This window comes from Triturus cristatus, chromosome 2_1 (assembly GCF_964204655.1).
Source record: "Triturus cristatus chromosome 2_1, aTriCri1.1, whole genome shotgun sequence".
Taxonomy (NCBI): Eukaryota; Metazoa; Chordata; class Amphibia; order Caudata; family Salamandridae; genus Triturus; species Triturus cristatus.
The window spans coordinates 34,769,387-34,795,383 of NC_140581.1; the positions used below are offsets into that span (position 1 = coordinate 34,769,387).

Below are 25,997 nucleotides of genomic sequence, written 5' to 3' on the forward strand. Positions count from 1 at the left end.
CATAACAGAAGGTGTTTTCAACATAGCACTGGCCCTGCCCAGAGCGAAGCCCAGGGCACTAACAAAGTCAAAAAACCAACCTCCAGGGGTCTCAAATGGGGCAAAAAGTGGGGGGACACTGCAAACAAGTCCTGATTTCCACCAAGAAGACAGACCGACAGGCAGAATGAACCATGAGCATCGAAATACCTACTTTTCCAAAATGGCATTTCCATCTCCGTAATGTCGAACCCACTCCCACTAATTGAGAGGAGTCACCATTTCAAGCTCATCGATACTAAACACGATACTGTCGCTATTCTGTGGGAAATAATGCTTGATAGCCTTTCCCTACATCCTCTCATGCTAATCCAATGCCAGAAGCAGGAGCCATCGTACCGAACGTACCATTCGGTGTCATTCACGACTCTTGCAGGCACCACATACACACACTTTCCCAACCTTGGCACGTAGCTTTTTAAATGGCAAACTGAGTAACAATAACCCGTGCACACAGGCCCCACCCGGGCACATCTGTGGCACAATCAATGAGCTACCTCCGTGACCATGGTGGCAGGCCGACAGAGGCGCATTCGAGATACATGCCCTGAGTATAGGTCTTACCTGATTCCAAGGGACTTAGAGCTAACTAGAATCAGCCAACCATATACACAACAATCCACAGTATGTATATGACGAGCACAGCGCTTTGACACTGCACGGCTGTGCCAAATGAGCTCAATTCCTAAGCCTAGCATCCAAATCAGCTGAAAACTGGGAAGTAGAAAATCAAAAAGTCGAGGGAAAGCACCCTAGAAAGGGCTATTTACAACACTGGCTTTTTATCTTTTGACAATGAAAATATGTTTTTTGATCTGTCATTAAACTTTGAAACTTTGACTGTGAGTCACGTGCATGCAGAACTCGGACAAAATGGTATTAGTTCTGCACACGTATCCAAGTTGTTTTTTAAAACTTCCTGTCAGCTCCTCTTCAGTGAGGTACTTTCAGGCAATAGACAAGGCACCAAGCAGCAACCTCACAATATGCAGAACATTAGACAGCAAACTGTCATGAAAGAGATGATTAATCTGCAGTAGGCTACAAGGTAGGAACATGCAACATGAAAGCAATGGAAATGCACAATGTAATCAAGTCCTGGAGATCTGAACCTGAGTCCATACATAAGCAACTCGACTTCATGGATAAGAGACTGGTGGACATTGAAAGGCAACTTGATGCACAACCAAGCTGAGGACCAACCTGTGTCACTTGGAACAGAACGCGTTGCGAGCTATGTTGGCTTGCATATAGAAGTGCACCTGATTCAGTCTTTTGGAGTTGCTAAGAGGACATAAAACAGGGGTTAAACTTGTGCCATGGTGGTTAAAGAATAAGAATGGGAGTGAGTTTGAGGTTGATTTTCACAAGTTAAGGGACACTGTGAAGAATTATAAAGGGAAAATGAAACCTGCTATGGAGCACAAGAGCAAGATATATAGTTAACAGTCTGTAAAGGCGGGTGATTTTGTACATCTCAAGAAGGCAAGATGGTACTTAATGCAGGCCGCAGCAAACATGCGCAGCGGGCGCAGCACTGGTGCCCCAAAGGCTGGCCCATCTACGCTGGTCAGTGTCTGGACCATGCCCAGTGCCAGGATCTCTGGCCCTCCCGCCCCCAGAAGATACACCATCGCTGAGCTCTACACCCTTAACACCGGATGCTGCAACCGCGCTGACCCACTTTCCACGGTAGGACCTTTCCCCTGCACCCACTGCCACTGCAAACACACCAGCCCCACCCCAAACACACCACAGACACCACCTGAGCAAAACAAAAGCAACTTGCATGCACCTCCTCAACATATGCTCACTATGCAAGCATTCCACCGAATTATGGGAGCTCATCGCCACCCTTGCATCTGACATCATCTTCCTCACTGAGACCTGGCTCAATGCATGGCTACCCATGATTTGTACAGCGTATGCTTATTGTTGATGTATTTGAATTTTGTGTGAAGATAGCATTTGTGACATTACTTTAATGGCATTTTTAGCCACTTTTTCAAACTAATAGATTACGTCTCCCATTGATGGCCACTTAACTTGCCACTTGCCTGTGGCCTCCAGTTCCTACTTGCTGCAGACCAAACCAGTGACACCGCAGCTGCCCGGGTTTTTGCTGCTGGCGTTTTCCCACCCACACAGATGCCCCGCTGACCTGAGGACCTACTTAATGCAGGCCGCAGCAGACACGTGCAGCAGGCATGGCACTGGTGCCCCAAAGGTAAGCCCATGTGCATCTGTCAGTGCCACGACCTCTGGCCCTCCTGCCCCAAGAAGATACACCATAGCTGAGCTCTACACACTCAACCCCGGATCCCGCAACAAACACTGCCACTGCGCTGACCCAATTTCCACGGCAAGACCTTCCACCTGCACCCACTGACACATTACCTGCAACTGCACACACACCAGCCCACTGACCAGGCCCACCCAAAAAATACCAAAGACACCACATGAGCAAAAAAAAAACTACTTGCATGCAACCTTCTCAACATACACTCACTATGCAAGCATGTCCAAAAACACAACGGTGTACCTTAAAGTCCTGCACCTCAGGCTAGTTCCAATAAATACGTTCTCTGCACAAGCACAACCCCAGCGCCAGCCGTTGAGTAACGCTGCTGTGTTCCAGATCAGACAGAAATTTCTTAAAAGGTGGGGGTGTGCAGATCATAAAGTCCAAAACATCAGATAGTGAAGTATAAAATTTCTTTAATTTTCAATTAATAAAATTCAGCAAACAGATAGACTTCAGCCAACGCGTTTCATTCCCATCCCGGGAATTTCATCAGGGCAGTCAAATGGTAACAGTTGTATGAGACCCTCTCATGCGGGCCAAAATCGACATTCCATCCAATCAAGATGTGCCCCAAAGGTAAAATACTTTCAAGAAAGCCCCTCTTAATCCGAGGATTTCATAATCATCAGTTTGTTGGATGGTCCAGGCCCGTGTATTGCACTGCGGCCAATAGGAAGGTCAGCAGGTATGATAACTCCTGTCATAAAAGATCTGGACGCTGTATGCGCGATCCTCCTTCCCCATGTAGCGATCCTCGACGTATATAAAATCACACACCAGGATCGCGCCAACCAGCCAGGGGAGGAACAGCGATCCTCCACAAAGAGACTATACAGTATACCACCATCACCAACATCACCACCACGCCCATGGAACATCTCAACTTCAAACTCCACACGGTAAATAAGACAACCATCAGAGGCACACTCGCATACTGACCCCCAGGCCCACGCTCCAGCATCTGCAACACCATTGCAGACTTCATTGTGCTCCTAGCCACAGACTCCAAGAACTACATCTTCCTCTGCGACCTAAATTTCTACATCAACAACCCAAAAGATAAAAACACCACACATCTCCACAACAGTATGAGCAGCCTCGGATTGACGCAGATTCTACAAACACCGCCGTACACATGCCAAGCCCAATTTTCACATCCAGCAACCGCATCAAATACAGCCATGTCACAGAATTCACATGGACTGATCACTCCAACGTCCACTTCAGCATCTCCAGCCCCTGCACCGCCACCCCCAGCATGACCAACGCCGCCCATCAGAGGTGGAACAAAATCTCAGAAACCAGCTGGGCAAATGTCCTCAACACCTCCAACCCTGTTACCGCTACCAACCTCGAACATTGAGTGAAAATCTTCATAACCTGGCTCACCAATTGTGCAGACAGCATTGGCCCCATTAAGAGCAACATCCATAGAAAATCCTCCAAAAAGGTCAGCTGGTACACCCAATACCACAGAATAGTGAAACAGGGGCAGCAAACAGTTCGATGGGAGATGGTGCACCAGCATGGACACCTCCTACGGGGCAGCCTTCAAGACTTCCCTCAATCTCTATCCCCGACTGCTGAGGGCAACACAGAAGACAGCCCTTGCTGCATGTATTGAAACCAGCACCAACAACATCATGGAACGTATCAACATCGTTAAGGAATTCTCCAACCTGACTACCAGTGAAAACAACACCATACAGGAGCTGTGCGACTACCTCACCTTCTTCTTCCACAACAAGATCGCAACCATATACAGAAACTTCGAACCCCAACCCACACCTACGGACTTCCTCAACAGATATGCCACCACCCTAACCAACACAAACGACACACTGACCACATGGAACATCCTTTCCATCCAGGACCCTACCTCCACCATGAAATCCATCCATTCGGGAGCTCACACAGACCCAAGCCTGCACCACATCTTCAACCTTGGAAACCAAAGGATCGGCAAGGAACTCACCACCCTACTAAACACCTCTATCACCACTGCAACATTTCCTGATGCCTGGAAATATGCCAAAGTCTGACCACTACTCAATAAACCCTTCGCCGACCCCAGCAAACTAAAAAACTACTAGCCAAGCTCCCATTTCCAGCAAAGGTACTCGAAAAGATAATCAAGAGTCAACTCATGACACACCTGGAGGAGAACCAGCTACTCAACGCCTCCTAATCTGGCTTCTGCAGCAGTCACAGCACTAAAACTGCCCTGATTGCAGCAACTGACGACATCTCAACCCGCCTCTACTGAGGAGAAACAACAGCTTTGATCCTCCTCGACCTCTCAGCAGCCTTCAACACCGTATCTCTCCACACGCTGATCAAAAGACTCCACCAAATCAGCATCCAAGGGGACGCGTTCTGATGGATCGCCTCCTTCCTCACTGGAAGAACCCTGAGACTCCAGCTCCCACCTTTCACCTCTGAACCCAAGGAGGTCACCTGCAGTGTCCTCCAGGGCTCAGCCACATGCTCTTTAATGCATATATGACCCGGCTGACCAACATCGTCAAATCCCACGGTCTCAACATAATTTCCTATGCAGGTGACACCCAACTCATCCTTTCACTCACTGAAGACCCCACCACCAAACATGCATGACAAACGTCGCCGACTGGATGAAGAACAACTGACTGCAGCTGAACACAAACAAGACGGAAGTACTGATCTTTGGCAACAGCAGTAACACATGGAACAACACCTGGTGGCCATCAGACCAAGGACCCATACCCACTCCCTCCGACCATGCCAGAAACCTCGGAATCATCATTGACAACAAGCTCACAATGAAATTACAGATCAATGCCGTCTCCTCCGCCTGCTTTCTCACTTGCCGTGTCTCCTACGCCTGCTTCCTCACTCTGCTCATGCTATGTAAGATCCTCAAGTGGCTACCCTGACACAAACCGTGACCCAGGCCCCCATCACCAGCCAACTGCACTATGGCAACACCCTCTATGTATCAATCACCACACACCTACTACAGAGACTTCAGACCATACAGAACGCTGCAACTAGGCTCCTCTTTGGACTTCCCCGATGAACCCACATCACACTCCACCTCAGGCAACTCGACTGGTTTCCCATACAGAAGAAACGTCAATTCATGCTGTTGACCCGCGCACACAAGGCTCTACACAACCAAGTACCTGCATACATTTACCACCGCCTTAACTTCTACTGATCATCGAGAAGACTACAATCCTCCTTCCTTTTTCAGTATGGCCCATTTCTGTACCCGTTGAGCGTGGAAACTGCCCTCTGGTTCACCCGGTCCAAGACTTCCTGAATGGCCCTGTATACTGCCTGAACTTCTACCAATCATCGAGAAGACTACAATCCTCCTCCCTTTCACTTGCCCATACTCTCCGAAATTACCGAAGCAGAAGTGGAGGACACTCCTTCTCTCACATCGCAGCAAAGACCCGGAAAAGCCTCCCCACGCATCACCGGACCATAACCTCACTTCCAGAATTTTGAATGTTCCTCAAGACCTGGTTGTTCGAAAAAGCCTCCAGGACTTGCAAGCGGCTGGATATGCTATCAGGTGATTAGCTGAGCTTTATAAATCCTAGTTGATTGATTCATTGATGGGTGGTCATCAAACAAGCTGTGCTACATCTGTTTGTGGACAACTGCTCAATATGTAACTGATCCATCATGTAACTTTCCCTGTGTTCTAACTCTTTGATATTAATGTAAAATACTGATGATGATGATGATGACAACTCTCAGAAAACAATGGTGAGTCCTACAGCTAATCACTCCTTTGTCGAGAGTGTATCCCTAGACTGATCACCTTGCCATCATGTGGGTACTCACCTAGCTCTCCTCCATGAAGAGAGAAATCCTTTTTAAGTATGGCCCATTTCTGCACCCTTTGAGCGTTGGAAACTGCCCTCTGGTTCACCCGGTCCAAGCCTTCCTGGATGGCCCTGTAGACTGCTGGGTCCTTGGTTTTCACCACCTCTGACACTCGCATGGCCTTGCTGCCGATCCGCTGGCAGAACTGGATGGCATTAGGGCTCAGATCATCCCCGGGCTGCAGTGTGTTTGGATCAGTGGTACACTGAAAGCAGACAGAATGGCACCATGTAAAAGGGGTGCATGGCATGGTTGACCTTGTCTCTCATGTTCTAAGGGTGATCATCACAGGCATGCCCTCATGCTCTCCCATCTTATCTTTAGCATGATTAGCTGTTACTCTTACCTCTATAGTCATTAGAATGAGCAACTGATCCCCCTTTACCTTCATGATAGTCAGTGTGGATGACCTCTCCCTTCGAACCTTAGGAGTGATCACCACAGACATACTGCAGCAAGGACCATATTACAGTTTAGATTTGGAGTGACTGGCATCAATGAGCTTAAGCCTCCTACCTTCACTGAACCCTGCACAGCCAAACTCCATCCTCTTCCCTTCATTTGGATTCACAATGACGTACTCTATACATTCACCATTGCAGTGATCTGCATGGACATGTTCTATTCTCCCTAACTGGGCAGGAATCAGCATTGAAGATATGTATCCCTCTACTTTAACAGCGGTCAGCAGGAAAATGCTATCCACTTAGGGACTGATTCACAAAGGTAACCTACACTTTGAGTAAGTTTACACTTTTGAGTAAGTTTACCTCTTTTGGCTATCCCCAACAATTCTCTATAAACTTTGCATTTGTGTGGAAATCTCGATATGGTAAAGTATTGGAAAAATAGAAAAGTTTATTTAGCTAAAAAAAAATATTTAATTTGTAAATTAATTTTATATATTTATTTTAAATGTAGGACGAAGGAAAAAATGCTACAGAACTATTACCTCCATTTGGAATTATTTTTAATTAATCTACAGATGTAAAATTAAATGTAAATTATTTTTCTTAAATTTAAATTACTTCCCCATAAAAATAATCTGCTTTAATATGGAAGTGATCATTACAATTAATTATAAGTAATTTAATTATATTTAAAATAATTGATGTTACATTTATGTTTACCTTCAAAATGGCTGTTACAATGTTTTAAAATTAGATTCTATATATGTACTATTTTTATATGTTTTTTAGCATTACATTACATTTATTTACACTTGTAACTTTTTAAAGTAATTTAATTTAGCAATATTTCCAATGGGATTTTATTTAAAGTCCCTACCTTGATTATGTTCTATGGGATGGCGTTCCAGTACCAGCAGCTGGCTATATGGGGTGCTGAACTTATTACAACTTTGGCAGTAGCAACTTTAACTCATAAATTTAGTCCCACCTCCTTTTTCACAGGGTGTAGAAATGCAAGTTACACGTTTTGAGGTACTTTACGCTTGGCTTTTGTGATTGGCCAAAAAGTGGTAAACTTACTCAAAAGTGTAAGTTAACTTTGTGTATCAGCCCATAGTGAACAAGATGAGTCATCTATTATTGCCCTGCCTGAGGAAAATCAGCATGGAAGATCTCTTCAATGTTATGTTCAGAGTGATCAGTATGGACAAATGTTATCCACATTCTTCCAGAGTGATCATTGTTAGAAATTGAGTCACTAGTTGGCAGAGGTATGCACCCTGTCCAGGAAGGAATCAAAATCCTAGTCAGGGTAAGCTAGAACACACACTTTAAATTAGCCTGTGCTCACCCTCTGGTAGCTTGGCACAAAGCAGGCAGGCCTAACTTAAAAGGCAATGTGTAAAGTATTTGTGCAAAACACATATACAGTAACACAATAAAAACACCACAAAATACCCCACACAGGTTTAGAAAAATACAGAAGACTTTTATGAGTAAATCAAGACCAAAACGACAGGAAATCCAAAAATAGAACCAAAGTCAGGAATTTTTAAAGAATAAACTAAAAATAGTGTGTAAAAGTCCATAACACTAAAAGGCTGCTTAAGGTTCCGTTAGACCGAGGTGAAACCAAAGTTCAGGCCGACTGTGATGGAGGGCTGGCCAGCTACATTACTCAGACACATGCCACTGACAAGATACTGTGGATCGAGCAAAACTTCGATGTCGAGGATGCGAGACGAGAAGTCAAGGAGGCACCGTGCCGATCCCATGGAAGCAGGTGAGCATCGGCGCAGATCCATACAGTATTTGAACCTTTGGCATTGAATCCCTTTATGATGCAGGCACTATGTCGAGTTGTGCTGTCTGTAGAGTCGTAGTTGTTGAGCTGCCGCTACATCGGTATCAAGCGGCAATGCGTCGGTTCCAATCAGCGCAAAGCCACTGCTGCGTTGACATCAATGTAGGAAAAGCTGTAAAACCCCACTTACCAAGGACTGAAGGGGGCACCTCCGGCAAGGGTAGGACTCACAAATGAAAGAATACAGCAGCACCAGCAGAATTGAAAGTAGTCTTTTATGACCCTGAGACTTCAGAAAAGAGGAGGCAAGCCGCCAGCAAGTCCTTGGAGTTACCCTGGGTTCAAGTTAGATGGGTTCAGTCGTTGTTCTCAGAAGGGCAGAGATCAGCAGGCAGCGGTGCACCTCAGCATAGCAATGAATCAGTTCCTTAGAACAGTCAGTCAAGCAGAGTGGCAATCCTTGTAGCACAGCAGTCCTTACTCATGGCAGAGATAGCCACAGGTCCAGTAGTGTACTATCGTGGTAGGGTCAGAGTCCCAGTACTTACACCTAAATGTGCCTTTGAAGTGGGGTTGACTTAAAAAAATATCCCTGAAGTGCACATTTCTCCTTTCATCTCAGCTCTGTCGTCCAGGCTACCTGTGGGGGGTAATCAGTCCTCTGTGTTGGGACCGGATGCAACCTTTTTAGATGTAAGTGTTAGCCTTCCTGGGCAGGAAGGGGGAGGAGAAGCTATCAGAATGCAAAGAAATGCAGATGAGTCCTCCGTCACACCCACCTTTCCTGTGTTTGTTGCTGTCTGGAGGGAATGCACAAAGTGAAGCTGTCACCAAGCCCAGATGTGTATTGGAGACAGGGTGCAGGCACATAGAGATAAGTTAAGAGCTGAGAAATGTCCACTTTCTAAAAGTGCAAAAAGAACTAATATGGATTGTTAGACCTGTCAGCCCTTTGGGTGGTCCCTCCTCATCATTATTTATTTTGTCCCACTTTTGCCTCAAACCCTGTTTGAATTTTTCCTTTTTGGGAACCACCAGACTTTTTCGTGTTGCTGCAGATTCAGGGAGCCATTTTAGCTACCCCTGAAACTTCTGTCTGAGGGCCTGGAGCACAAAATGGTGGCCACCTGTGACATCACCAGCATCCACTGGAACCTACCAGCACCTTCCAGAACATTCCAGAACCCTGTGACAGTTGGAGGCGGTTTAGAATATTGGGAAGCTAAGACAGAGAGTTGGCAGTTGGAGCTGGCAGTTGGCACCTGACTGGTGAAGGGTGAGCAGCACAAACTTGAAGGAGGAAGGAGTGAAGCAGCAGGGGTGGAAACTTGTGCCTGGAGTGGGGTCCATAAACCCACCCTTGATACTAGTCCCTACTGACGGAGCCCAGCCTAGAGCCCTGTGTGGGAAGAAGTCAGAAAAACCATCCTGAGGACCTGGACAGCAGGAACAGGCCTTAGAAACAAGAAAACAGCAAGATCCTGACCTGGAAGCTGGTTTCCCTGAAGTCCGACGTCGAGTAGCCTAAGACCTGGAGCCCGAGGTGGAGAAGCGGCGCTGACTGGAAAAGCAGACGTCGTACCCGGAGCCGCCAGAGGTCGAGAGAGGGCGCCGTCAGAGGTCGTGAGGAATACCAGAGGTCGAGGAGGAAGTCACCCGAGGTCGAGTGAGCGGCGTCATCGGAGGAGTGAAGTCCGCCCTCCGGAGTCGTCGGGGACCGAGGTGAAGTGTAACGGAGGTCGGGAGTGAGGATCGCACTCCGGAGTCGCCGGAACCTGTGAGAATCGTGCCGGAGGTCGGGAGTGGAGGTCGCACTCCGGAGTCGCCGGAAACCTGAGGAGAGGAGCACCGGAGGTCGGGAGTGAGGATCGCACTCCGGAGCCGCCGGAAGTCGACATCGAGGCAAGGCCGGCCGACGTCATCGTATCCGAGGTCGCCATCGGACCGGAGCCGCCCGAAGTCGACATCGAGTAAAGACTGCCCGACGCCATCGAATCGGAGGTCGAGATCGAACCGAGGCCGCCGACATCGAGACCGGAGCCGCCTGCCGGCGTCGTCAAAGAACTGACATTGTGCCGAGGCCGCCGACATCGAACCGGAACCGCCTCACGGCATCGACACGACTCCAGCGGCGTCGGAGCATCAGAAAAAGGGCAGTAAGTGGAGTAGAGGGCGCCTAAGGCCCTGTGGAGACCTGAGAGACTGCTCTAAGGGGCTAGGGAGGTGCTGGAACCAACCTGACTGTGCCAGGGGTGAACTGGGACTAATCTAGAGAAGTTGTGTGGAGGGAGAGAGCCAGGTCTCTGGTATTCCCCCCTTGACCTACCTCAGTTTAGGCCTCAGCCTTGTCCAAACCAGGGAGTAGACCCCCCCAAGCCTTCCACATCCCCACAAGCTGTGCCTGGGCCAAATCAGCCCTTAGGAATCAAAAGTGATCTGATTCCATGAGTGTCACTGTCAGCTTTTAAGTATTTATTAGGGGCACTGTATTTATTGTATTTAACCTATTTATTGTTCCACTATATTTATTGGTCCACAGTATTTATTGATGCACAATATTTATTGGTTACAGTATTTATTGCCTCAGAATATTTAATTGCCTGTCTGTATTGCACTTGTATTTATGCCTTCAGTATTTATGATCACCCCTATTTATTGAATCATTAAGCCAGTATTTAATTGACCTGCACTTTAAAAAAGTTTGTATATTGTGATTGTTATTTATTTTATCCAATCAGCAACTAAGAGAAAAAGAAGATAAAGAAAGATATTTTCATAATTTTTACGGTGTAGAGTCGTTTTTGGAACGGATGCACGCATGGTTATTGTTTGGGTATGTTGTATGCTTAGCACGGAGCCTGATTCCTGACCACTCGAGCCAAGCTACCACTGTGTGTCCTGGAAGACCACCACCACCCCTTCTAGTGTGGGAGTGGTTTTCCAACATAAATTGGTGTTCAGTGGTGGGATAGAGCTGTGCCTACGTATACTCAACAATAACTGTGGGTAGTCCATAGGCCTACACCGGGAGTTTTCTCAAAGCGGCCTTCCTAATTGTGGGTTTTTGTTTTTTCCAAATTTACTCTGGTGGTGGGAGGAGGTATTATTAAAGGTACCCCCCTGCATAGTTACTGCACAAAACCTGTCCTCTAACCTGAGTGGGCGAGATGGAATTTGTACTAGAAAATCTAGAAACGTACACTGTGGCCCAACTCAGGGAGTTTTGCCAGCGGGAGGGGGTGTACTGTCCCCCAGGAGCAAAGAAGGGTGCACTCCAAACCAGCTTAAGGGCTTGGGGGGAGGCACGCCGAGAAAGCAAGGCTGAGGAGGAGGACAGGGATAGAGAGCCTGACACCGAGGGGGCTGAGATGTACCAACCTGAGGTGGGGAACCTGTCAGCGGGGCCCAGAACCATTTCTAGGAAGGGCAGCAGTGCCTCTAGCGGTGGCTTGTCTGAAGTGGAGTTAACAGACCGGAGGGAGAAAAGACAGCTCACATGGGACTTAGCAAGGCTGGAAAAGGAGAAGGAGGAGCAGAGGATGGCCCATGAATTACGACTGAAAGAAATAGATCTTCAGATCCTGAGAATCGGGGCACAACCTGTTCCTAATGGTGGCAGCCAAACCCAAGAGATCACCAGGGAACCTAAACCATACCTGCCAAAGGACATAGTAGCTGGCTATGGAGTGGGTGATGATATCGCCAAGTGGCTAGCGGCCTATGAGGTCTCGTTGAGGGCCCATGGGGTTCCAGAGAAGTACTGGGGAGGGGGATTGTACAAGTACATGCCTCCAGCTGGTAGGGATGCTTTATTGGCCCTCGAAGAGGATGAGCAGACCCACTACCCCACCATGAAACTGGCGCTCATAAGGAAGTTTGGACTAACACCCGAAAAGTACAGACAGAAGTTCAGGGGTAGTCACAAACTGGGCACACAGAATTGGGTGGACTTCCTGGACTATGCAAAGAAGGCACTGGAAGGTTGGATTCAGGGCAGTGAAGTGAGGAACTACGAGGGGTTGTTTGACCTAGTACTGAAGGAACACCTGCTCGAGAAATGTTTCCCTGAACTGCGGCAACACCTGGTGGATAGCAAGCTGACCAGTCCCCGGAAGCTTGCTGAGGAGGCGGACATTTGGGCTAGTACCCGGGTGTCCACAAGGGGGACTGGAGGGGATACTCAAAAGGCCGGACAGGGCGCCCCCCAGAAGAAAGAGGGAGGGGAAAAGAAAAAGGAGTTCTCCAAAGGCCCCCAAAATAACTTCCAAGGGAAGGGAACAGGATTCACCCCTAGGGCTAACCCACCCAGAAACCCTAATCCTGGCCAGAGTCAGCAGCCAAGGGTTGTCCATTGCTATGAGTGCGGTGGCGTTGGACACTATAAAGGAGATCCGAAGTGCTTGAAACGACCACCCCCTCCCACTGGAGGAAAGACCCCCGGAGTAGCTAGTGTAGTGCTCGGGGAGGAGATGCCCTTAACTAAGGGAAGGGAGTGGGCGGGTGTCACTTTAGTGTCCCTGGGAGAACGGGAGATGGTTCCTAAGATCCAGGTGCCCGCAAATACCGCAAAGTATGGGCAGTGGGTCACCATCAACGGCCAAAGAGGGGAGGCTCTGAGAGACACAGGAGCCAGTATGACTATGGTGCGTAGCCAACTGGTGTCTCCAGAGCAGGTAATTCCCGATGTACTCCACCCAGCCGCGATGGCTGACGGCAGAACAGGCCACTATCCCGTGGCCGAGGTTCCCTTTGAATGGGGGGGGGTTGCAGGTTCACTTCGAGTTGCCGTAAGCCCTGCCGTGCCAGTCGATTGTCTGCTGGGGAATGACATGGAGCACAACGCTTGGAAGGAGGTGGAATACCGGACTCACACCGAGATGCTGGGTACACCTGACTGGGCCTGTGTTAGCACAAGGTCCGCGACTACCCGAAGAGGGAGTTCATTTCGGCTGGAGCCTGGAACAAAGGCCCAGCCAGCTGCCAGTCAAGGGAAGAACCGAGGACAGGAGGAGCCTGCCTCGGCGTCCCCACCCCGTAGGACGGATAGGCCACCGGAGGTGGTGGACCAGGAGTCTGCGGTGGGGGACGTTACCAACCTGGAGGACCTGCCCATCCCGGCCGAGTGGCACGTGGAGGGTGGCCCGTCCAGGGAGGAATTCTGCCAGGGCCAGAGGGAGTGCCCTACCCTTGAGGGGCTGAGGCGACAGGCCGAAGCCCAGGCAGCAGGGAACGTTGAAGGGAACTACAGTGTTTACTGGGAGGATGGCCTCCTCTACAGTGAACCCAAGGCACCCCTACACGGATCGTCACGAGCCTTGGTAGTCCCTCAACGTTATCGAGCCTTCCTTCTGGAGTTGGCTCACGAGATACCATTGGCAGGACACTTGGGGCAAGACAAGACCTTCGCCCGTCTTGTCCCACACTTTTATTGGCCTCAGATGAAAGTGTCGTCCGATACCTACTGCCGGACATGTGTGTCTTTGCAAGCCAGTGGGAAAACAGGGGTGAAGCTGAAAGCTCCCCTGGAACCACTTCCTGTCGTTAGCACCCCCTTTGAAAGGGTGGGCATCGACATTGTGGGTCCGTTAGATCCGCCAACGACAGCTGGTCACAGGTTTATCCTGGTCCTGGTGGATCATGCCACACGGTACCCAGAGGCAATACCTCTGAGGACCATAACAGCACCTGTTGTGGCTAGGGCCCTGATGGGAATCTTTACCCGAGTGGGTTTTCCCAAGGAAGTTGTGCCCGACAGGGGGACCAACTTCATGTCAGCGTACATGCGGGCGATGTGGAAGGAGTGTGGAGTGACATACCGGTTCACCACTCCTTACCACCCCCAGACCAATGGTCTGGTGGAGAGGTTTAACAAAACTTTGAAGGGCATGATCAGAAGTCTGCCTGAAAGCCTGCGGAGGAAGTGGGACGTCCTCCTACCCTGTTTACTTTTTTCCTACAGGGAAGTGCCACAGAAGGGAGTGGGCTTCAGCCCCTTCGAGCTTCTGTATGGGCACCCTGTACGTGGACCTCTCAACCTGGTGAGAGACGGATGGGAAAGAACTCCCAGAAAGCTTCCCCAGGATGTGGTGAGCTACATGCTGGCCTTCCGGAACCAAATGGCTAAGTTGTGGAAGCAAGCTTCTGACAACTTGGAAGCCAGCCAAGCAGTGATGAAGGCGTGGTATGACCACAATGCTCACCCGGTGGAGTTGGAGCCTGGCCAGAAGGTGTGGGTGATCGAACCAGGAGAGCTTAGTGCCCTCCAGGATCGCTGGTCAGGACCCTTTGAGGTGTTGGAGAAGAAGGGTAAGGCTACCTACTTGGTGGACCTGAAGACCCCTCGTCAGCCCCTGCGGGTGCTGCATGCCAACCGCCTCAAACCCCACCACGAGAGGCCCGAAGTCATCTTGATGATGGTGACTGACGGAGGAGAGGACGTGGAAAGCGAGCCTCTCCCTGATCTGTTTGCGTCTCAAGAGAAGGATGGGTCGGTGGAGGGAGTGAATCTCTCCCCATCTCTAACTCCTGAACAGCAGGAGGACTGTCGCCAGGTCCTGGGGCAGTACTCTTCGTTGTTCTCCCTTGTCCCGGGTAGGACTCACCTGTGCGTCCATGACGTGGACACAGGAGACAGCCCACCTGTGAAGTCCAAGATCTACCGGATGTCAGACAAGGTGAAGGCCAGCATTCACAGTGAAGTCACTAAGATGCTGGAGCTGGGAGTGATCGAACCTTCTAGCAGCCCCTGGTCCAGTCCGGTGGTGTTAGTACCAAAAGCTGCACCACCGGGTGCCCAACCAGAACTGAGGTTCTGTGTGGACTATCGGGGACTGAATTCAGTGACCAAAACTGATGCTCATCCGATCCCTAGGGCGGATGAATTGATTGACCGGCTGGGAGCTGCCCAATATCTAAGTACCTTTGACCTTACTTCAGGGTACTGGCAGATCTCTTTGACTGATGGAGCAAGGGAAAGGTCAGCCTTCTCCACGCCCAATGGCCACTACCAGTTCTGTGTGATGCCCTTTGGGCTCAAGAACGCACCTGCCACGTTTCAGCGCCTGGTAAACCAGATCCTCACCGGAATGGAGAGTTTCTCTGCTGCTTATCTGGATGACATAGCTGTCTTCAGTAACAGCTGGGAGGATCACTTGCGTCACCTGCAAGCTGTTCTCCAGGCCCTGAGACAAGCTGGATTGACGATCAAGGCCAGCAAGTGCCAGATCGGGCAGGGGTCGGTAGTGTACCTTGGACACTTGGTGGGTAGGGGAGCGGTGCAACCCCTCCAGGCGAAGATCGAGGCCATCATGGCCTGGGAACCCCCCAAGACTCAGACTGAGGTCCGAGCATTTTTGGGCCTCACGGGATACTACCGTCGCTTCGTGAAGGGATACGGTACCATCGTAGCCCCCCTCACGGAGCTCACGTCCAAGAAACAACCTCGACGGGTAGTCTGGACGGAGGCTTGTCAGCAAGCCTTTGAGAGATTGAAGAAAGCCATGTGCGAGGCCCCGGTCTTAAGGGCCCCAGACTTTTCCAAGGAGTTCATTGTCCAGACAGATGCATCAGAACATGGCATTGGGGCAGTGTTATCGCATCTCAACGAAGAGGGTCTGGATCAACCCGTGGTCTTCCTATCCCGGAGACTACTTCCCAGGGAACAGAAGTGGAGTGCAATAGAGCGTGAAGCCTTTGCAGTGGTATGGGCTCTGAAGAAGTTGCGGCCATACCTGTTTGGCTCGCACTTCCTGGTTCAGACCGACCACAGACCCCTTCGTTGGCTGATGCAAATGAAGGGGGAGAATCCCAAGTTGTCGAGGTGGTCTATTTCCCTACAGGGAATGGACTTTCAGGTGGAACATCGGCCTGGAGTGGACCACGCCAATGCAGACGGTCTCTCAAGGTATTTCCGCCTTAGTGATGAGAACTCCCAAGGGGTTGGGTAGCTCTCCCCACTTTCAGCTGGGGGGGACGCGTGTTAGACCTGTCAGCCCTTTGGGTGGTCCCTCCTCATCATTATTTATTTTGTCCCACTTTTGCCTCAAACCCTGTTTGAATTTTTCCTTTTTGGGAACCACCAGACTTTTTCGTGTTGCTGCAGATTCAGGGAGCCATTTTAGCTACCCCTGAAACTTCTGTCTGAGGGCCTGGAGCACAAAATGGTGGCCACCTGTGACATCACCAGCATCCACTGGAACCTACCAGCACCTTCCAGAACATTCCAGAACCCTGTGACAGTTGGAGGCGGTTTAGAATGTTGGGAAGCTAAGACAGAGAGTTGGCAGTTGGAGCTGGCAGTTGGCACCTGACTGGTGAAGGGTGAGCAGCACAAACTTGAAGGAGGAAGGAGTGAAGCAGCAGGGGTGGAAACTTGTGCCTGGAGTGGGGTCCATAAACCCACCCTTGATACTAGTCCCTACTGACGGAGCCCAGTCAGGAGCCCTGTGTGGGAAGAAGTCAGAAAAACCATCCTGAGGACCTGGACAGCAGGAACAGGCCTTAGAAACAAGAAAACAGCAAGATCCTGACCTGGAAGCTGGTTTCCCTGAAGTCCGACGTCGAGTAGCCTAAGACCTGGAGCCCGAGGTGGAGAAGCGGCGCTGACTGGAAAAGCAGACGTCGTACCCGGAGCCGCCAGAGGTCGAGAGAGGGCGCCGTCAGAGGTCGTGAGGAATACCAGAGGTCGAGGAGGAAGTCACCCGAGGTCGAGTGAGCGGCGTCATCGGAGGAGTGAAGTCCGCCCTCCGGAGTCGTCGGGGACCGAGGTGAAGTGTAACGGAGGTCGGGAGTGAGGATCGCACTCCGGAGTCGCCGGAACCTGTGAGAATCGTGCCAGAGGTCGGGAGTGGAGGTCGCACTCCGGAGTCGCCGGAAACCTGAGGAGAGGAGCACCGGAGGTCGGGAGTGAGGATCGCACTCCGGAGCCGCCGGAAGTCGACATCGAGGCAAGGCCGGCCGACGTCATCGTATCCGAGGTCGCCATCGGACCGGAGCCGCCCGAAGTCGACATCGAGTAAAGACTGCCCGACGCCATCGAATCGGAGGTCGAGATCGAAACCGAGGCCGCCGACATCGAGACCGGAGCCGCCTGCCGGCGTCGTCAAAGAACTGACATTGTGCCGAGGCCGCCGACATCGAACCGGAACCGCCTCACGGCATCGACACGACTCCAGCGGCGTCGGAGCATCAGAAAAAGGGCAGTAAGTGGAGTAGAGGGCGCCTAAGGCCCTGTGGAGACCTGAGAGACTGCTCTAAGGTGCCAGGGGTGAACTGGGACTAATCTAGAGAGGTTGTGTGGAGAGAGAGAGACAGGTCTCTGGTATTTCCCCCCTTTATCTACCTCAGTTTAGGCCTCAGCCTTGTCCAAGCCAGGGAGTAGACACCCTCAAGCCTTCCACATCCCCACAAGCTGTGCCTGGGCCAAATCAGCCCTTAGGAATCAAAAGTGATCTGATTCCATGAGTGTCACTGTCAGCTTTTAAGTATTTATTAGGGGCACTGTATTTATTGTATTTAACCTATTTATTGTTCAACTGTATTTATTGGTCCACAGTATTTATTGATGCACAATATTTATTGGTTACAGTATTTATTGCCTCAGAATATTTAATTGCCTGTCTGTATTGCACTTGTATTTATGCCTTCAGTATTTATGATCACCCCTATTTATTGAATCATTAAGCCAGTATTTAATTGACCTGCACTTTCAAAAAGTTTGTATATTGTGATTGTTATTTATTTTATCCAATCAGCAACTAAGAGAAAAAGAAGATAAAGAAAGATATTTTCATAATTTTTACGGTGTAGAGTCGTTTTTGGAACGGATGCACGCATGGTTATTGTTTGGGTATGTTGTATGCTTAGCACGGAGCCTGATTCCTGACCACTCGAGCCAAGCTACCACTGTGTGTCCTGGAAGACCACCACCACCCCTTCTAGTGTGGGAGTGGTTTTCCAACATGGATGGAATACTGAATAATGTCAAACATTCACCCCCAGTACAAAGATCTGGGCCTAGATCCATACGTTTTTGCTCACCATGCCATTCCAGTTTGGACCAGCTAATGCAAATCAGCGTTGACCCTGCTCCCCATGGGAAAAGTCCAGCTAAAACTGCCGGAGCAATTCCTCACTGACCGGAAGCAAGCATCCTCGGACCGGTTTCGGGGTATCACGCCATATCAGCAAGACTAGCTTGCCTCTAGTGGCACAGCGAGCACTGGACCCACGTCTGGGCATACCCTTCCCACTCGCGGTGACAAATGCAAAAAGAACAAATGATGGATGGAATGCTGAACAATGTCAAACCTTCACCCCAGTACAGAGATCTGGGACTAAATACATCATTTTTTGCTCACCATGCCATTCCAGTTAGTTGTTATGGCTTTTCTCACTCTAAGTGGGAAGGGCATGCCCAGACATTGGTCCCGTGATCACTGTGCCACGGGCCTTTTTTCCCTACAAGTCTTAAAAAGCAAGAAAAAGAAATATAACACTACATCTATGATTGTTTAGGTGCTTTTAGATAACCTATGCTCTCAAGAAAATAATACAATTTGTTTTCAAGCGATCCTGGATACAAATAATATCAGAGACAGAGGTAATACGTAGCCAATCTGGAGTATTCAGCTTGTTCTGTAACCCACACACCTTCCAGGTAACACATGTGTATACAGCTTCATGACCCAATCGGGCAATAGGCAACGGGGGCTCTATGGAGAGAAACTCAGCAGGGCCATCAATATCCGCAGGGACCTTCACAATTGGCTGGTCGGTGGCATCCGGTGGCACAGACCTCTGCTTCAGATAGACCCAATACATTTGGTTTGAAAGCTCTACTGTCTGGTGCTATAAGTAGTCCCAGCAACTCTCCTCCCGACAGGGAGTAGAGATAGAGAGGCCCCTGTGACAGAGTCAAGCATTACCCTGAAGCGAGCTCAAGGCCTGAAATCTGCTAGACAATGCCACGGGGGATATGCGAGACATTGCCCGTAGTCGACAATTGAACATTGGGTTTCCCACTGGCCAGCGGTGCAGGGCCTTGTCGATGGCAACTGAAAAAACCCATTGGAACTAAAGCAATGTTTCTGGCTAATGGAGCAGTTGGCAGTGGCCTTGACAAGGATTTCCTTGCAATACAACCCCCCCTTGAAGACTTTCAGGGGCTGATACACCCCACTTGCCGAGTCATCAGAATCTGGTCAGCCAAAGAGCGAGTATACTGTTCGGGTGGAGCCAATGTTTGGCTGTGTTCTTTAGCCAGTCCACTGGTTCATGAGTGCCAGAAGTCAGAGGATGGACATTGACCAAGACTGCCCCATAGCGGCATCAAGCTGGGGGCAAATGATTCGTTTCTGGGTCGCAATAACCGTCAATGCCGCCACTCTCAGGATAGTCAAGTGATGAGACAGGCGTCTGGTTCACAGAGGGGAGTGGGCGAGACTGGCAGGAATTATCCATACGTGTCTTAGCTGCTACAGGCATACTCCCTGTAGGATCATGTTTGGCTGCATGATGAGCGTGACTAAAAGTATTGCTGCCCATGGCGTCACTTACAGGGGGATTTGAAACCAGCAGCTGTGCGCGCCGGGCGCAGGCGGGGCAGAGGTGCAGGGCATCCATAGCAGCGGAACCTGAGACCCGCAGACGAAGCAAAAGTTCCTCCATGGTTCCCAGGGTGGTCTTGGTGCTGTTGTTGGGCCTGAATCCAGACAGATGGGGTAAAGGAGGCGGTTGTTGTTTACGTGGTCGGCCAGTGGTCTGTTGATAATATGTGCAGGATTTTGGCAGGGTACTTCAGCAAGGAGCTCCGTCCGACGTTAGCCAGCATCTTCGGGCCTTCTGAGGGTTTCTCAGAAGGGGGGGGGGGGGGGCACGGGGAGGGGCTTCTGTACATCAGGGAGAGTGGCTGTGCTGATGGGGTGCTGAGGATCACGGTCAAAGCTGTGCCGATGGGATTCAGGTCTCTGGATAAGATGACGTGCAGACAGGGATCCACTGGTACTCCTGAGAGGATGGTGCCATGGTCACTGCGGTTTCTGGTGTGGTGATGGTGCGCCAGGAGGTCATGGCAGAGATCTGGGGTCCACCTTGTTGGGCAGGAGAGTTGCAGGGGTTGATGGGTGGATGGGCCTGGCTGTGGGTCGAAGTTGGTGCAGACGTTGCCTATCTTTTGGCTGAAATGGCGGGAGAGCCAGGTGCAGAGGTCCTGAGATGAGGTGCCAGTGATGCAGCTGGCAGTGGGTGAGGTGAGATCGTCCATGATGGCGAAGGTTTCTTTGGCATTGTTTGTGCTGTATTTGATGCCTTTATTCAGTGCTGGCAGCTTGGAGGATCTGCTTAGCTGCCAGTGCACCCGGGGCAGACTCGTGGGTACTTTTGTCCATTTCGTTGTGCATCTCCCTCAATCTGGGTTCGAGTTGCTCGCAGTGGCATTTGGTGAGTCTCAGTTCTTTGATGTCAGTGTGCCAGCGCCTACCTTAAGGAGGATATCTTTTCTTGACTTTTTTGGCCTTCAGAGAGGAGAGAGTTTATTTACGACTCTCAGGAGATTTGGTTTTTCCTCCCTACTCACACGGGCAATAAACATAATTGTACCGACAGAACCTCGCTCTAACAATTTTGAACTTTGGTCTCATTTGGAAATGGAAAGAAAGTATTACTGAGAAAAAACTGAATGAGATGGTGCAGAATGGAACGCCTCACATTGTTTGCTTCAGATGGGATGGACTTATGGAAAACAGGTACAAATATAACGTGCATTTGTGAAGCACACGTTCACCCAAGGGTTTCTTGGCGCTGAATGACAGATGTTTATTGTTACCGAACTCAATGGTGCTAGTTTTATCATCCTCATAAGGATGAAAGGCTATGCAGACCTGCCAGGATTTCAACCTGTGACCATGAGGTCAGACACAGGCTCCTACAGTGGGCGCCTTAGGAGCTGCCAGCCCCAATACTGGCACGTGCATGCACAGGTTTCTGACAGGCGCTACAGATCCCCTAGCAAAGAGACTTAATCATAGGTGTAATACTTTTTATTCCTGACAGTGACTTCCTATCGTGCAGGGAAATTGTGTCAGAAGTGAATTTTACGATTTAATCTTAAATGTTGTGAAAAAACATATTGAAAATAAGTGAATAAATGGGCTTGAGTGGTTGTTTTTTAGGACCATAGCCTGTGAAGAAAGACCATAGCCTGTGAAGAAAGACCATAGCCTGTGAAGAATAAGACCATAGCCTGCGAAGAATAAGACCATAGCCTGTGAAGAATAAGACCATATCCTGTGAAGAATAAGACCATAGCCTGCGAAGAATAGAAAGTCCATAGGCACAATAATCTATGCAGCTATAAAGGAAGAGCAAGCATATTCAGACATAGAAACTGCAGACAGGATCATGGAAGCTGACAAGAAAAAGATGCAAACCAATGTTAAAGCTATTAGTAATGTCCACAGCATGCTGGCTCTCATTAGAATCCAGGCCTTGTGGTTCACCACTGTAGTTCTCTGCAGATGGCCATGCACAATGGGGGTTGGCCATCCATGAGCCTATATATAGTGCCATTGGATGTTACGGCGTATAGCCAGGCTGGTCACTAGGCCCCGTTGCCAAGCCACGCAGTGCACAGCTACAACCATACACGGTGGGGGTTGGCCATCCATGAGCCTATGTGTAGTGCCCGTGGATGTTACAGCGTACAGCCAGGCTGGTGGCTAGACCCTGTTGCCAAGCAACGCACTGCACACCTACAACCATGCACGGTGGGGTTGGCCATCCATTAGCCTATTTGTAATGCCCGTGGATGTACGGCGTATAGCCAGGCTGGTCACTAGGCCCCGTTGCCAAGCCACGCAGTGCACAGCTACAACCATGCACGGTGGGGGTTGGCCATCCATTAGCCTATGTGTAGTGCCCGTGAATGTTACGGCATATAGCCAGGCTGGTCACTAGGCCCCGTTGCCAAGCCACGCAGTGCACAGCTACAACCATGCACGGTGGGGGTTGGCCATCCATTAGCCTATGTGTAGTGCCCATGGATGTTACGGCGTACAGCCATGCTGGTGGCTAGGCCCCGTTGCCAAGCCGTGCAGTGCACAGCTACAACCATGCACGGTGGCGGCTGGCTGCCTGCGACGATAGGCTGAGTTAAGTCCCAAACAAACTTAGAATAATAGAGAAGATATGAAAGAATAAAATGACACCCAAACAAACTAAATCCAATCAGTAAAACTGAGGTTATTCATTTTTCAAAGTTTTTTTGTAAAATCTAGAGCCTAAAAGATCAAAGCATGACCTGCCGGTATTTGGTCACCCTAGACCGGAGGAAAGACAAAAGTTAAGGCAGACTGCGATGGAGCCTGGGCCGGATATAGACGGTGGATTTGGCCCGGTCTCAGCTACCTTAGTAGTTAGAAGAAATTTCGAAGAAAAGTCCAGGAAAAGGTAGAATTCAACAGGGTAAGGTAAGAAGTTGTGTCTGAGGAGGAATTGTCATCACTGGGGTGTACGAGAAGAAGTCTTGGGGAAGCTGTCGATGATGACTGTGGGAAAAAGCTTCAAGGCGAGGGGGTTGTTGTCGCTCACGATGGGGATCCTGCTGCTCTCGAGCCTGGGCAAGATTTAGACAACATTTTGGTGTTGAAAACCTCCAGCAGGACAAAACTGCAAGCTGTAGCCAAAGAGGGCTCCAGGAGGCCGGTACCATCTCTGAGAGGTCCTGCTATACAGGATTTGCTGTGAAGTTAGACCAACAGTCGATGGACCTTGGACGGATTGACCAGCAGGTAGGTCCTGGTCTTCTGACTGCTCTTCTGGTACTTTTTGATAAAAATGTTTCCAAGCCCCAACTTTTAGGATTGAGATCTTTTTATTTGTAATAAAAGAGACATGAAGTAAGTCAACCGGCCTCCTACATCCGTCAGCCGGTGGTGATCTAGTCAACTATAAAGCTTGGGCATAGCAGTAGAGTAAGTTTTACGAAACCAGTGGAAATAGAAGACATTAAAACGACACATAAGGGAAAGTGGGGGAAGAGTAGATGTTGGCGGAAGTGGAGGGAAATAGATGATGCAGTGATGATAACTTTGGGGAGGTCAGTCAGAGGATCCCTAAATAAAGCAGGAAAGACAACTCGCAAAATTCCTCGGACAGATATTGATGCAAGGCTGCCACATTTGGTCAAACAGGGGAAGGGTGCGTGAGGCTACTGCAGTTAACTTCTCCATTCCCAGTATTTCCCACAGTTTATGCAACCAGTCTAAATGTACCGGTATGACATTGGTGGCCCATTTAAAAAGAAGAACTTGTTTAGCGGCACCCAAGGCCATAGCGATCACTTTACCTCTACTGGATTTTAAGGGATACATCAATGGATTAGGAAGACCTAAAAGAACATAACTGATAATTTAAGGGATATCAATGTTAAACATTGTGTTTACTGTCCCCAGTACTCCATCCCAAAAGGTCCCCAATTTGGGGCACTGCCAAAGCAAATGTGTAAGGGCACTCTGTTGCCCTCACTGGCGTCAACAATTCCTGACTCTACTGGGATTCCAGCAAGCGATCCTGGCTGGTGTGAAATAACAGTAGTGTGCTGGTCTGGGCACGATGTAGGATGTCACGCCATTCTTTGTCCGTGAAAGTGCCCGCACATTCTGCCTCCCATCTAGCTCTCGCAGCATATTTTAGTGGCGTGCGGGGAGTGAGAAGAAAGGTATAAATGTTGGATAAGATCCTCTTGTCAGAGGAGCGGGTAAGAAGCCATTTCTCAAAGGGTGTAAGCACCGTACTGGCATGAGGACAAAGCCAAGGCTGCGTCACCAAGTAACAATCGGCCATGTATTGCCAACGAGCCTTGGCGGGGAGACCAAATGCCGATTGGAGCATTGGAAACGCCATGAGACCATTCATGTGAAATCGGTCACCTACGCCTTGTAATTAGCATCCTGCCAGTCAGCAAAGGCAGTCCCGCTGAGCACCAGAGGAAAGTCCAGATTTCCTAATATCGGTGTCGGTGGAGACAGAGGGGTAGATAGACCTTGTTTCAGCTGCACTCTGTCCCACACTCCCACCGTGTCGCATAGCACTGGAGAAATATAAAATGCCGCCGGTCTACAGTGCTTAAGTAACCAGGGCACCTTCCATATGGGGATGACAGCAACCACCTGGTCAATGAAGCACCAGTGCTTTTCAGTCCGACTTCATGACCATTCTATTATATGCCGCAGCTGTGCAGCCTGGTAGTAGCATTGCAAGGTAGGAACGCCAAAACCACCAGCCGATTGTGGAAGATATGCACGTGACTTGGCCATCCATGCATGCTTCGTCTACCAAACAACGTCCCAAATAAGGGATTGCAGTTTGTACATTTTTTCATGGGAGAAGTTGCAGGGGCAGCGTTTGCATTCTAAAAAGGATTTTAGACGGAAGCGTCATCGTGACTGCCACCAGGTGACCCAGCCAAGAAAGGCACCTCCAATGGGAAAGATCAGATCGCGCAGTCACTAAAAGGCGGTCATAGTTATGCGCCCCTGTACTTTTGGGTGTGGAGTATAGCTGCAGAAATAGTATTGTTAGTCATTGGTCCGCACACCTAAAAGGGAACTAGGAGGGAAGTCAAATTGCGTATAGAGGATTTCTGTAAGTTGCTCCTCCAATTCAACCATAACTGCACCTAACAAAGTGTAGGGGTCAGAGTCAGGAGGACATCATCTGCCCATAGCATCATTTTATGCTACCTACCCATATTCTAATGCCTGAGATTTGGGACAGGTCACATACCCGGACTGCAAAAAAGAGCAAAGAGTAGGGGCAATAGGGGGCAGTCCTGCCTAGTCCCACAAGCAGTTGTAAAAGGTTCAGATAGAAGCCCATTCACCTGAACTCTGGCTCTGGGGGAGTTGCAGCAGAAACGGGCCCTTTGACGAAATTGCGGGCCCCGACCCATGCATTCAGGAATCATGTAGAGGGAAGACCAGAGAACCTGGTCAAAGGCATTTTCCTCATCAATTGGCAGGAAGAGGGCCACAGCTGGGAACACTGCACCTTATCCAGTAGGTGACACACCCGTTTAGTGTGGTCGCTACATCCCTGCTCCTGAAAAAAAACTGTTTGATTGGGGTCTACTATCTCCTGCACATAAGGAGCCAATTTACGTGCCAAAATACTTCACGTCCACATTCAAAAGCGAGATCGGACGATATGAAGCGCGCTGTGTCCTTACCGGCCTTAGGGCTCACAGTGATAGAGGCTAAGCGCATTGATTGCGCAATGGGCCACAGGTGCTGAGCGAGTTGGAGAGGTGTGCCAATAAGGGTGCCAGCTGTACACCAAAAGCTTTATAAAATTCAGCACCATAGCCATCGTGCTGAGGAGTCTTGCCTGGCTTCAAATGCTGTATTGCCAGAAAGAGCTCCGTTGTAGAGAAGACATGGTGGCGTGCGGAAGAGTAGAGAGGGGTACCCTCGAGAGGTAGGCCACCATGTCAGCCATCGACAGAGCTTCCACCGCGTATAAGTTCTCAAAATCATCTGCAATGTCTTCGTACCGGGACCTTGGG

The 25,997-nt window shown here is 49.7% G+C and overlaps 1 protein-coding gene across 1 annotated transcript in view; it reads right to left on the reverse strand.

The window, feature by feature from the left end:
• The window catches only part of LOC146863661 (long-chain-fatty-acid--CoA ligase ACSBG2-like), a 570,849-nt gene that overhangs the window by 9,323 nt on the left and 535,529 nt on the right, over positions 1 to 25,997 (reverse strand). Inside the window, exon 12 of the mRNA XM_085627754.1 lies at positions 6,182 to 6,428. Within this exon, the coding sequence (XP_085483880.1) occupies positions 6,182 to 6,428 (247 nt within the window). The remainder of the gene's footprint in view (positions 1 to 6,181; positions 6,429 to 25,997) is intronic.